This window comes from Sus scrofa, chromosome 9, assembly GCF_054392235.1.
Source record: "Sus scrofa isolate SSC_HxYL_T2T_F1_AM1 chromosome 9, Sscrofa_HxYL_maternal_Yorkshire_Landrace_v2.0, whole genome shotgun sequence".
Taxonomy (NCBI): Eukaryota; Metazoa; Chordata; class Mammalia; order Artiodactyla; family Suidae; genus Sus; species Sus scrofa.
In genome coordinates, this window is record NC_139391.1 from 91,653,623 (window position 1) to 91,668,074 (window position 14,452).

General features: G+C 33.5%; 1 protein-coding gene across 6 annotated transcripts in view; it reads right to left on the minus strand.

Moving 5' to 3' along the window:
* Positions 1-14,452, minus strand: part of SNX13 (sorting nexin 13) — a 124,896-nt gene that overhangs the window by 9,252 nt on the left and 101,192 nt on the right. For 3 of the 6 annotated variants that reach the window (XR_014815924.1, XM_003357459.6, XM_084977176.1), the window contains exons 18-22: positions 13,988-14,127; positions 8,188-8,295; positions 6,010-6,120; positions 500-661; positions 134-205 (exon numbers count right to left, since the gene is read on the minus strand). Coding sequence is in view for 4 of the 6 variants with exons in the window: in XM_003357459.6 (XP_003357507.5) it covers positions 134-205; positions 500-661; positions 6,010-6,120; positions 8,188-8,295; positions 13,988-14,127 (593 nt within the window). In the remaining 2 variants the exon portion in view is untranslated. Of the gene's footprint in view, positions 1-133; positions 206-499; positions 662-6,009; positions 6,121-8,187; positions 8,296-13,987; positions 14,161-14,452 lie in introns of all 6 variants that reach the window. The other 3 variants (XR_014815923.1, XM_005667667.4, XM_084977175.1) reach the window with 1 other exon arrangement.

The window sequence follows — 14,452 nt, forward strand, 5'->3', positions numbered from 1 at the left end:
ATCAAACTTAATGCTTACAATATATGTACATTAATGATAGGTATACATATTATATACTTTATTAAAAGTTAAAATGATCTGTCAAGTACGATTTGAATTTCAACAGAATGCTACCAAAATAAAATTAACTCACAGTATCATCAAGTTGAGCTGAAACTCGACAATGTTCAGGATCTGAATCAGTCTTCGGAATTAAAGGAGGCACCTAATATTTAGGAAAATCAAGGAAAAAAAAAAAGTAAAGACATTAAAGCAGAAAATGAAATAAACCAAAATAAGTATCAAATATAATGAAGAGCATTTGATGTGATTCAGGGGACAATATATAAACAAAATGTATATGGTATTAACAAAGTATTAATAATTTAAAATTTGAAATTAAATATAAAGGGCAATTATTTCATTATCAAAAGATTTTTTTCCTTTAGTTTTTTTATTCTTTATGAGAATATGTTGACCTAAAAATAGTTTGCTTTAGACATTACTGAAAACACCTTACCTTGAAAAATGATTGCCTTATGTCTTGACCTAATCTTTCTGACATTTTGCCCATGTTGTCTGACATTTTAGTCATTCCCTCTGCCAAGCTATCAGGAAGGGATTTAACTGCATTTGAAACATTCCTCATAGAATTTCGAAGTGGATTTACAAAAGTGTCCATCTAAAGGGGAAAAGATATTATATTATACCATAACGTCATTATATAGATTTGTTATTCAACTGAGAAGCCTGAGAAAATATGGAAAGCAACACATGAAGATGTAATGATTTTCCAGTCTTTAATATCTCACTGTATTTTAAAAGTACAGAACTGCTGTCTTCAGTATGTCTTAAAAATGTATTTTGAGATACAAATATATCATTAAAATTTTTGAATGAATGATATGGTTATTGGTAGAAAATGAATATAAACTTTAATTGCCTTCTTAATAAAAAAAAAAAAACTCTCAAAAAAAAAATTTTCCAAAATAGAATTTGATGCAAGTAGAAATAGCCACAACATACTTCTGCCGCAATTCAAGGCAACAATGACATAGATATTTTGAGGGGAATACTGAAAAGAAAACAAGCAGATAAAATAAATGGAAAGCTCAAATAATTAACAAGTATCTAAGATTTATTTTTCAAAAAAAGAACTTAGGATATATTACAAGCTCAATTAGAACCTATGGAAGGAATCTGGAATTTATTAGGAAGAAGAGAAGCTGCAAATCAGACATGAAGCCATATTTTAGTAAGGCAGATCAAAAAAAACCAAAAAATGAAAAAATGCTCAACATCACTGATTATTAGAGAAATGCAAATCAAAACTACCACGAGATACCACCTCACACCAGTTAGAATGGCAGTCATTAAGAAGTCCACAAATAACAAAGGCTGGAGTGGGTGTGGAGAAAAGGGAACCCTCCTGCACTGTTGGTGGGAATGTAAGCTGGTACAATCACTATGGAGATTAATATGGAGATACCTTAGAAATCTATACATAGAACTACCATGTGACCCAGCAATCCCACTCTTGGGCACATATCCAGACAAAACTTTCCTTAAAAAAGACACATGCACCCACACGTTCATTGCAGCTCTATTCACAACAGCCAAGACATGGAAACAACCCAAATGTCCATCGACAGACAATTGGATTAGGTAGATGTCGTACATATACACAATGGAATACTACTCAGCCATAAAAAAGAACAAAATAATGCCATTTGCAGCAACATGGAACTAGAGACTCTCATCCTGAGTGAAGTAAGTCAGAAAGAGAAAGACAAATACCATGATATCACTTATACCTGGAATCTAATATAAGGCACAAATGAAATTTTCCACAGAAAACAAAATCATGGACTTGCAGAATAGACTGGTGGTTGCAAAGGGGGAGGGAGTGGAGTGGTTGGGGAGCTTGGGGTTAATAGATACAAACTATTGCCTTTGGAATGGATTAGCAATGAGATTTTGCTATGAAGCACAGGGAACTCTGTCTAGTCACTTATGATGGAGCATGATAACGTGCAGAAATAGAATGCATATATGTATGTGTAATTGGGTCACCATGATGTACAGTAGAAAAAAAAATTGTACTGGGGAAATAACTATTAAAAAAAACCAAGAAAAATAAATGTGATAAGAGATATAAAAAGGAATAATCTCAGAGGGATATAGGAAGCATTAAAATTGACATTCTGAGTGTATGCATGTCAGATAATTTCAGTTAAGAAAGGGAGATCCATCTAAAGAAACCCAAGTAGATACATATAGATCCCTCTGAGATTTGTTAAAAGACAAAAACAAAACAAATGAGAGAAAAACAGGGGAAGAGGAAGGAAGGGAGGGAAAGGGAAGGAGGAAAGAAGGGAGAAAGGAAAAAAGAGAAAAAAAGAAAAGGAGACTCAAAGCTAAAGTTAAACAAAACTATATCTTCTACAATATGTTGAATATTAAAAAAAAATTACCACAGAAACAAAGTATGTTCCATGCAAAAAGAAAAAAAACATAATAGCAAAAAAAAATTGAACCCCACTGATTAAGGAACACAATGTTAATAGATGATATCAAGAAGACAGAATTCCTTCACTTTAATATGCTTTCATGGTTTCCAACAAGAAAAATTTTTAAAGGTGAAATAGGTACTATAATAAAAATAAAAAATGAATTTCAAGATAACTGTAAATGTTTCAGTAATTCATTCGCTTAAACCAAGCCAAGAGTGATATAGATATATATACACACACAGACACAGCCACATTTAGGTGTGTGTGTATATGTATATACATATGCATGCTAGAATATACAACCTTTAAAAGGGACAAAATTCAAAATAAAACCAAAGTACAGAAATTATAATGAAGAAGGGCTTGAAAACACACTACTGGTGAAGAGGATATGGAGACCAAAAAGAGTGAAAAGATGATATTAACTCTCTGATGTGTGCACATGCATTTGTCTGTAAAATTACATATGTGTACATATAATTACAATATATGTGTGTATGTGTTTGTATGTGTATGTAATTCTAATTCCATACATAGCAGTTTTCAGTCAATCATAATAGTGTGTTCAAATCAGGATATTACTTCCAACACTGACATTACTGCCAAGTTTTTGATTTTGGTTTTTTTTTTTTTGTCTTTTTTATTTAGGGCCACAACCACGGCATATGGAGGTTCCCAGGCTAGGGGTCGAAATAGAGCTGTAGCTGCTGGCTTACACCATAGTCACGGCAACTATACCACAGCTCAAGGCAACGCAGGATCTTTTTTTTTTTTTTTTTTGTCTTTTTGCCTTTTTCTAGGGCCACTCCTACAGCATATGGAGGTTCCCAGGCTAGGGGTCAAATCGGAGCTGCAGCCACCAGCCTACGCCAGAGCCACAGCAATGAGGGATCCAAGCCACGTCTGCAACCTACACCACAGCTCATGGCAACGCCGGATCCTTAACCCACTGAGCAAAGCCAGAGATCAAACCTGTGTCCTCATGGATACTAGTCAGATTCGTTAACCACTGAAGTCACACAGGAACTCCCCTGCCAAGTTTTTTTTTTAATTGTAGCAACCAGATAAATAATCTAAGTCATGCAAACACAGCAGACTTATTAAGAGAGATAAACATGATAATACCACATTTAATATGTACAACTTGAGGGAAAACTGCCACCTCTCTACTGAGTCATTATGTTCACAGATGAGGTAAAGTATCAGAAGCATACAAGCATGAAATTCACTTTAATCCATAACCTACACTAAAAATTGTTTGAACACCCTCTAAAATATTTTAGAGTTTTATACATCTTACACTTCACAGTAGAAATGTGGGTTCAGCTAATATAACTTTAGTTAGTTAAATGAATAAAACATTAAATGCTATCTGTGTATGGAACTAACTTACCACCGATACTCTTTCAAAATAAGAGAACCTAAATCTATATCATGAATTAGATAATAATTAAAAATAGTTGCTTGTGCACCAATCCCAGACCTACAAAGTGCATTTCTTTTTCCGTTCTCTTTCCTTTTCTTTCTTTCCTGTTTATTTTCACTCCCCACCCCGTCCCAATTTCTGAGGGTGAAACTTCAGCATCCATATTGGGGGTAGAGAATCAGGGAGCAAAGGTGGGGGAGGGGTGGGAAAACCTCCACAGCTGACTACGATGCTCAATCCTGAAAGAATTACAATTTTAGAAGCATAAAAGCAGTCTATCACACTACAACACTTCCAGCAACATGACCTGTCTTAAAACAGATGTATAAAGTGAGAGAAGAGAAAAGTTGCAAAGTACCAAGTAGAGGGGTAAAGTACTAGCAAAAGTGTACACTTAACTTGACTTACAAACATTTTGTCTATTCATTCAATTATCACCTCAGTTGAGTTATCTGTATTGGTACAACACAAACAAAGGAATTTTAACTTAAATTTAGGTCCCTACCTATAGCTTAAAAACCATCACACCACAATACACAACGGGATAGAAAGATACTCTGTGCACAGAGGAAAAATGCTTGTCAGTTACTCCTTCTAGGAATTGGCCAATAGATTTTGCAAAGCTAGACAAATTGTGTGACCAAGTTAATGTGTTATAAAGTATTATTTCTCAGGCTCTGAATAGTCACTGATAAAATGTTTGCATATTATTTTCTCTAACAGCTATTTCATTTCCAGTGAAACATAATTAAAGAAAAAATATTAAACTAAAATTTAGCCAAAGAGGAAATGTAGCTGAAAACTCCTAACTCTCGATATGCATGAAAATTATTCTGACAATCTAAAAGAGCTCCAGATGAACTTGGTAATTACCAATATGATTTATGAAAAATGTGTTACTATGGATTTTAAGAAATGAATCTGAAATACATTTCTAATGACAAAATATCCATTTAGAGTTGGAATTTAAACTTAATCACTTCAATCATGAAATGCAAAGATAAAGCCACCGTACTGTGCTTCAATCATTAAAAGGTACATAACCTGTAATTTCTTACTGAAACAAAACATTCCACTTAGAAATGTTAACATTCACTTGGGTGTTAAACCATAGCATCATATGAAGTTCTGATGCTTTACAGTTGTTAATTCCTACTCATTTTGTAACAATTCCTTAATCTTTAGTAAACAGGTTAGTCTTTTCAGAGGGGACGAATGGTGAGGAAGTCTTTTTTTTCAAACTTTCATTTTGAAATAATTTCAAACTTTTAAAAAGTTGCTAAAATAACACAAAGATTCTGAATATTCTTCACTCAGCTTCCCCAGCTGCTGCTACCACCCCTGTTACTACTGCTACTATTTCTAAAAGCCAACATTTATTTAGACATGCACTGTAATGAGATTATCTCATTTGACTCAGCATGCTCTAAACGGAGGATTAACACCTTCAGACTCAAGAAAACTGAAGGACTAGAAGGTTAAGTAATATTTTGCAGGCCACAGCTAATTAATGACAGAGTGGAAATCTGAACCAAAGGCTGCCTGCTTCCAATGTCTGTGTTCTCACCCACTGAGCTATCCATGCCCAATTTGAGCAATGAATCTTTTAGTGTCTTAACCTAGCATCTTATTTCAAGTATTGGCCTTATATCCCCAAAATTTTAAATAATACATATTTCACTCAAATGCATAAAATACTTTCAGGAAGATAGCCTGTCTAATGTTTTTCTTATCCGTACTCCAAGTAAAAGACATTCCCTCCCAATAAAAAATATCTCTTCTCAAGGTAATGAAAGCTTGTGACCTTAAGGTAAACCCTCCTTACTGCATCTTCTCAAAAGTTGGGTTTTTTTTTCCTTTCAAGCTTCTGCTGGATTTTAATCTACATACAAAAGCTGGAGATTACACTTATTAGACACGCCTATCAATAGAAGGCTTAATAAAGCACAGAAGATAAACATGCCAAGGAGCATTTAATAAAATTTTCTAGTTTTAAAACATACACATAAATATAAATTTATTTTCTTTTTTTTTGAAAACCAAGTGTGAAAACAAGACTCATAAAGAAAACCAATGCAATGGTCTGCTTACCTTGCGAGCAAAATCCCCTTTCCCTTTACTGTAGGCTTTGTTCTCAAGAAAATCACACACATAGTGAGCCAAAGCTGGAGATGCTTTCATCATCTCAGGAGTTAACAGTAACTTAACGGGAAAAAAAAAGAGGTATCTTACATTAATAAGGTACTAGGAATTAATTATTATTTATAATTTCATCTGCTAAGAATGTAGACTAAAAAAATGTCACTTACTTTTCTACTTCCAGGTTTTATAGCTTATATTAAGATGTTCTACATAAGTAAATTGTTGTTATTCACATTCTAATTCTAAAGTCAACATTAACAGAAAGTACGTAAATAATTCAAACAAAAACTTTTAAGTGTTACAAAGAAGGCCCAAAACAAAATATTGCTTTAACACTGTTAATGACATAATCTAATATTCTAGCTTAATTCCTTCAATAAAACATGTTTTGACATAATAAATCATTAGCCAAGAGGTATACAATACAGCCACAATTAAAAAATACATTTATGGCACCAGATTTCAAAAAAAGGTGTTTATTTTCTAAATCTTATAAGTAACTGATAAAGATTTTAATGCAATTGAAGTTAATACATTTTAAAAAATCAAAATGTTTGGAGTTCCCGTCGTGGCTCAGTGGTTAGCAAATCCAACTAGGAACCATGAGGTTGGGGGTTCCATCCCTGGCCTTGTTCAGTGGATTAAGGATCCGGTGTTGCCGTGAGCTGTGGTATAGGTCACAGACGCGTCTCAGATCCTGCATTGCTGTGGCTGTGGCATAGGCTAGCGGCTGCAGCTCCCATTAGACCCCTAGCCTGGGAACCTCCATATGCCACAGGAGCGGCTCAAGAAAAGGCAAAAAGAAAAAAAAAAAAAAATCAAAATGTTTAACAAGAGTCATATAAATTGATACCAACTATTTAGCCTTAAGCCAGAAGATAAACATGAATGATAGCAGAGATTTATATGTTTTTCCTATCCTTCCAGGAAATAATAACACCATGGAATTACAATCATGGTTATAAACAAACCCAATCAAACTTATAAATGTTTAAGAGAGAGAGAAACCTTCCGAACAAAATATCTAGTATTAGCTAAGTTTCATTAAATACTAAGGCATGGTCAGCAATTTTTTTTCTGTAAACATTCAAATATTAATTACTTTAGGTTCTGTGATTCAGAGCATCTCTACTACAACTATTCAACTCTGCTGTAGTAGTAGTGCAAAAACAGTCATAGGTAACAGTAAACTCAATAGGTGGTTTTGCTCTAATAATACAGTAAACTCTTCATAAAACAGGTGGCAGACTGGACTCTGTCGACTCCTGCTGTAAAGTATGAAGTAGGAAGCTAATAGATGAGAAAACTTTATAAACCATTCATTAATATAAAAAACCATAAAGTGATATTATTAACATCTGGCATTTGGGTAACCAGGTCTAAAACAAAATTAGTTCTGACAGTCCTAACAGCTTAACTACCTTTAATGAGACAGGTTTTATTATTCCATAAGAGAAACCTACATGATTAGGATGCTACACTTGAGAAAAGTCCCTTGAACCAATTCCTCTCTTGAATTATCCCAAAATCTGAGAAGCCTTAGATCCATTCCAGACCATGTCAGGCAGTTATTTACTTTATCTGAGAATAAAAATCTACAGCACAGGGAATTATATTCAATGGAAAAGTGAATTAGAAACATTTAACTGTCCACCATAAACTACGTAGACTTTACAGTAAGGAAGAATGGATGTGTACCTGCCAGTGTGTGTGTGTGTGTGTGTGTGTGTGTGTGTGTGTGTGTGTGTGTGTGTGTGTGTGTGTGTGTGTGTGTGTGTGTGTGTGTGTGTGTGTGTGTGTGTGTGTGTGTGTGTGTGTGTGTGTGTGTGTGTGTGTGTGTGTATTCATCCAAATATATTTGTGTGTGTGTGTGTGTGTGTGTGTGTGTGTGTGTGTGTGTGTATTCATCCAAATATATTTCTAGCACTGAGGGTCCAAAAAACTTTTAAGTTAATCAGTAAACACAGAGAATATTTATAAATTACATTGCATGTCACATCCCAGCACCTCAAAAATGGCTGCTATCACACTATTATAGAGTGAAAACATTTCTTAATAAAGAAATCAACTATATTTGTGTGCTATATTAAAATGAAAATCTATGAGTAATAATAAACATAAACTTACCTGCAAATATGCATTTAGATCCTTTTTTCTCTTTTCTAAAAAATCTCTATCCATATTATTAAAAGTCTTTTTACCAGGAAGCTTTAATATGCTTGATAGATTTTCAAACTAGAAAACAAAATGCATTTAATAATCTTAGTTTTTTACAAAAAGAGAACAGTATTTTCCAAGTGACAATTTCTTTACATATCAAAAGCATCTTGAACAGATTATTTTGCAATGTACTTTATTATATTAAGTCAAAATCAGAAAATACAAAAAATATTGTCCAAATACATCTAAACCACAATTCTGTTATAAACCACAATTCTGTTATTTATTATAAAGAAGTTATTTTCTAAGAATGATAAATGTGGATAACTGATAAAGATGGATGATGTCCACATGGAGTTTCATTTTAACAGTCTCTCTGATTTTGAGATAGCTCAAAATTTTCACAATAAAAGGTTTTTAAAAATATTTTGCTTAAAAGTTCCTGTGTGGGTTAAGGACCTAGCATTGCCACGGCTAGGTGTGGTGTGGGTTCAATTCCTGGCCTGGGAAATTTGACATGCCACAGGTACAGTAAAGAAAAAATTTTTTTGCCTAACCTTTGACTTATGAATAAAGTATTAGCAAATATATTTTTAATAATCAAAGTTACAAATTCCTGGGTTGTTAAAAAAAAATCTCATAAAGATTTTTATATTAATGAACTCAAATCACTTAATCACATAGCTAATTATTAAAAGTATAAATGGCAAATTTCAAAATATAAATTACAGCTATATTACAACTCTACATATGCAACTACATTACAACACTGATATTTCCTCCCCTACATGAAATATGAAAAATAAACTCATAAATTAGTCACAAATGACTAAGAAAAAAAACTGAAGAGCTACCAAGCATCAAGCATGTATCTTCGTAAAGACACAAAGTGTAGATACTTGAAGTCTAACACTTACAGACTTAACTTTCAAGAGTCCAGCTATGTAGTGATCTACTGCACCTTGCTGAAGCACAGATTTTAACCATACTAGCCAATAACACAGTGCAAGAGCAAGTCATTTAGGGAATGATTGTGCTGGGCCAACAATACCTAGCATCTGAAACTTGAGAGAGAAGTCTCAGTGTGATGTATATCCAGAAGTGCAACAAGCCTTCTAAAACCACTCTGTTTAAAAACGACAATGCTTCTGTAAAGAAAACTAATCCCTGGTGCAGATATTAAAGAGAAGAAATGAAAAGATGTAAGATAATTTTTATTCCCAAACTGGAAGATTCTAATAAACTATTATATGGAATGGTAAATCAGATGGTTGCCTGGAGCTGTAAGGTGAACAAGTTCGGCATACGTTAGGCATGAAAGTTAAAAGCAGTTCTTTTACCCCAGCCAAGGCACAAAAAAACAGAAAAGAGGAGAGGTAATTTACAGAGAAAATGTTATGCTCTAGTAGGAATCACAAGTTTGGTGGTTCACAGAAGTCTTCAATGGGCCCTCAATGAATATGAAAGGTCCAATATAGAGTACCTGGTTTTATGAATTAATTTTTTTTTTAAATCACTACCTTATAGGAGTAAATTTATATTTTTCAAGATGTACTAAAAGACATTCAGTTTCCTGGAATAGGACTTATCCACAGTATCTTAAACTACTGACTCAATTTTGTAAAATGCCGGTTTATTAAGGCATTATTTTGTTAAGGGCTGACTTTTACTCCCACAAAATTCATATGCTGAAGCCTTAATATCCAGTACTTCAGACTATGACTACATTTGAAGATGGAACCTTTGGAGAGGTAATTAAATCAAAATAAGCCCTTTTAAGAGGAAATGTGGACATACAGAGAAACACCTGGGATGCAAGCACACAAATAAAAGTCATGTGAGGCTACATCAAGACAGGGGCCATCTAAAAGTCAAGGAGAGAGGCTTCAAGAAAAAACAAACTTGCCAAAACACCTTATCTTGGACTTTTAGTTTCTAGAACTATGAGAAAATCAACTTCTGTTGTTCAAGATACCCAGTTCATGGTGTTTTGCTATGGCAGCCCTAGCTAACTAATACACTGAGAAAATGTAACAGTACTCAGTAAAACAATGATTTATTTCTGAAACTTTAAAATATTAAAACTTACTAATAAAAAAATAAATGTTGCAATAACAATTATTTCCTTTCTTTCTTTCCTTTTTTTTTTTTTTTTTTTTTTTTTTTTTTGGCTTTTTGCGATTTCTTGGGCTGCTCGAGCGGCATACAGAGGTTCCCAGGCAAGGGGTCGAATCGGAGCTGTAGCCACCAGCCTACGCCAGTGGGATCCGAGCCACGTCTGCAACCTACACCACAGATCATGGCAATACTGAATCCTTAACCCATTAGCAAGGCCAGGGATCAAACCTGCAACCTCATGTTTCCTAGTCGGATTCGTTAACCACTGAGCCACTACGGGAACTCCAACAATTATTTTCTTAAAGTCTAAATTATCAAGCTCCTTTTAAAATTATCTGTCCGGAAGAGATGCACTATTACTAATAATTTTTCTCAAATATTGCTATTTTAAAAGTAAGGAAAAAGTGGGAAAATTTATAACCTATATTAACTTCTTATAAGCTTGGTATTTAAAAGAATATTTACAAGTAGGGGTGTAAGCACAACTAAACAGTAGCCCATTTCCTAAAAAGTAATATAATTACCTCTGCCAAAAATTCACAGAAATATTTTTAAAGGCATGTAAAAGAAATTAGAAATTTATTTAAAGAACTCACATAAATTAAAAAATATTTCAATGTTCACAAAGAACTCAAATACTATATAAATCATAGACATTCCAAATCAAAGATCTTTCAACACTGAATATGTCAGGTTTAGGATCCTAATACACTTCTAGAAAAGCACACTTCAAATTTTTTATCAGGATTCAAACTTCATTTCTATCTAGGCACATAAATACTATTTTTACTCAGTTATCTTAAGGCATACTTAATGTTTTTAAATCACTAGTCTTTTTATTTATCAGTATGTTGTATATTTATAAACAATTCACTCAATAAAACAGGAAAGCATAGTTATCCACTGGAATGTAAGCTCCTAGAGGCAAGGACTTGGTCTGTCTTTTTCATAGTCATAAACTCAAGACTAAGAACAGTGCCAGGGACATAGGAAAAGCTCAATAAGTATATGCTGAATAATGAATGGGCAAAATTCAGACCATTTCTAAAATAATACATTTAACATTTAAATTATTTTCTTTTAATCTCCTAAATCTTCATCCATGAATATCAAATTAGAGTATAAAACTCTTAAAAGAAAATAAATGATAGTTCATATATTTAGACTGGGGAAAAAAGTTTACATCACTAAGTCAAAGAAACAAAATGAAATCTATTTTAAAATAATTTTAATATTTAAAGATCTCTATGGAGTCAAAATTTGTGTCTACAGGTTGTACCGTTGCCAACTGGTGATAGCTCACTTCATTTTCTTGTGCTCTTTTATAGCAAAAATATAACCCCATATTTTTATATAGGATTTGAGTTTTTAAAAATATAAATAAGGCGGAGCTAAAAGGCAAATAGTCTGAGTCTTATTTACAGATGTTTATTATGTTCCTTAAACCTAAATTTTCACCTGAACTTAGTTTTTTAATTTCTTAAGCTCAATAAAGCATTCTAATACTTAAGTAATCACATACCAATGTGAGTTTAACAGATCCACTTTACCTGCAATGAGCACTTCAAAAATGAATTATGCTTTATTCATTTCACTTAATTTTCGTGCTGTACTAAAAAGGAAATTTTCTGTATGAATTGTTCTATCAATAAAGTTTGTAAAAAGTATGTTCTTCACTTATATTTGTCAATATGTAAACATAATATTTAAAGTCCTAGCCTTGAACATTTAATATAGGCAGTGACTATGTCTCTAGCAGTAAAAAAATTACAACTATTCACATAGGAAAATTTCCTCTTATACCAAATTTCCATTAATTTGCAAATAAATAAAACTACTCTCAGAAATTCAAATTATGTTAAAGTATCTCATATTTGGTTGAAGTGTGAGGATAAAAAGAGATATTTGAGGTATTGTGATTTTAAAACAATATCAAATGGGTAATATTTGAAAAAGTAAATAAGGCAATTATTTCTCTATGTGGGAAATTCTTTCACCCTGCAAACAAATCAAGCTAAATATGAAGAAAAGATCCATTTGACAAGAGAAGAGATATATCCGAAGTGATGAACTTTCTTACAAATACAATATAAAACAGTCCTCTTAAAATGAGCTTCTGAAGTTAACACTAACATGGTTTCTAAATACTACTCCTAAGCTATTAAAAGTTTATCTCACTTTATTCATAAAATATTTCAATCAGATAATCATGTGGTGTCAATCATGTATTTTCCACTATCCTAACTAAAAAATTATTTTCCAGTTACTAAAGTAATAAAATGTTATTTCAAAGCTTTAGTCCAGCCAATCAAATGTCATTATTATTTTACTGGTTTAATAATAACTGTATATTTAAAAACCTTGAATGAAATAAAAGATGCTCAAGACAAACTTCTTAGATCATCTAATCCAATTTATCCAGTGATAATTTACTTTCTTCTAAGTTAAAAAGAAGAAAAAATACTTAATAAAAATATCAGAGAAATAATTTGCTTACATTTGTTATGTTTAGGAGTCCTGATACTTCTATGAAATAAGAGGGTTATATGTGGTAAGAATTAAAAACATTATTTGGTTAAGACTTCCTGTGTGGTTCACAACATAACTACTCAGCGTTGCTTCTACAGTGGCTGTGGCTCGACCCCTAAAAACATTATTTGGTTAAATTAATTTGGTTATTCAGTTTTTTTGTTTGTTTGTTTGTTTGTTTTTCTTTTTGCTATTTCTTGGGCCGCTCCCACGGCATATGGAGGTTCCCAGGCTAGGGGTTGGATCGGAGCTGTAGCCACCAGCCTACACCAGAGCCACAGCAACGCGGGATCCGAGCCGCATCTGCAACCTACACCACAGCTCATGGCAACGCCGGATCCTTAACCCACTGAGCAAGGGCAGGGACCGAACCCGCGACCTCATGGTTCCTAGTCAGATTCGTTAACCACTGCGCCACAACGGGAACTCCCCAGTTTAAATTATTAAATTTAATTTAGCTTACGGTTGTTCATATAACAATGGATTAAGGATTTAACTGTTAACACTGTTGGAAAAGGATGCCATTTAAAATAACCATAGCCTGAAATTTTACTGCTAAAAACAAAAACCACAAAATGTCTCACAGTGAAATTAAACCCAAATACCTCTGCAAAACAAAACACACACATACACATACTCTTAAAATTAGAAATACACTTTTTTTTTTTTTTTGGTTTTTAGGGCCATACCCATGGCCTATGGAAGTTCCCAAGCTAGGGGTTGAATCAGAGCTGTAGCTGCCAGCCTATGCCACAGCCATAGCTATGTGGGATCCCAGCCACAGCTCGGATCGTTAACCCATGGAGCAAGGCCAGGGATCAAATCCACATCCTCATGGATACTAGTCAGATTTGTTTCCACTGAGCCATGACGTGAACTTCCTACACATTTATTTTAATTTTCCAATTTTTCATTGATATTTTAGTCCTCAATGGTTAGGACTGGTAAAAATTTGATTAGTTACATGATCAAAATCATTCCAACATTTATGTTGATTATAAAAAAAACTTAACCTTATTTTCTTAGCTTTTGTCAATACCTTAGCACCACTCAGAACAATTTAAAATCCAACATGGAATCTGGAAACAATGTAAAGTACACAAACTGAAAGCCTCATTACCTGTTCAGTGATCCTCATGTGGAAGTCATGGAAGTCACTATAACGACGGTAGGTTTTCCACATCTCCTCACTGTTTAGATTGCGCCGGTGTACAGTGATGGCATATAATGCATACGTCTTGCCATGATCATTACAAACGCCTGCCACAGCATATGGGTCATAGTCAGCATATACTAGTCATTTAAAACAAAATAAAGAGGAACAAAAGACACAAAAAGGAGGAAGATGAAGAACAAAAACAAACAAAAAGGACAAGGTGAAATGAAGAATTTGAAATGAAAGACTGAGACAAAAGGATGTCACCAAAGGACAGAGATTCCCATCTTCTGTACTCACAACCATAGGGTGTTATATAGGATGGCCCCATTACAAAATAAACTATAAGTTTGTGATGATCGTACCAACCACATAGTGACATCTACCCTGGACTCTCTTCCAAAGAACTTTCATTTATTATTAGTTATG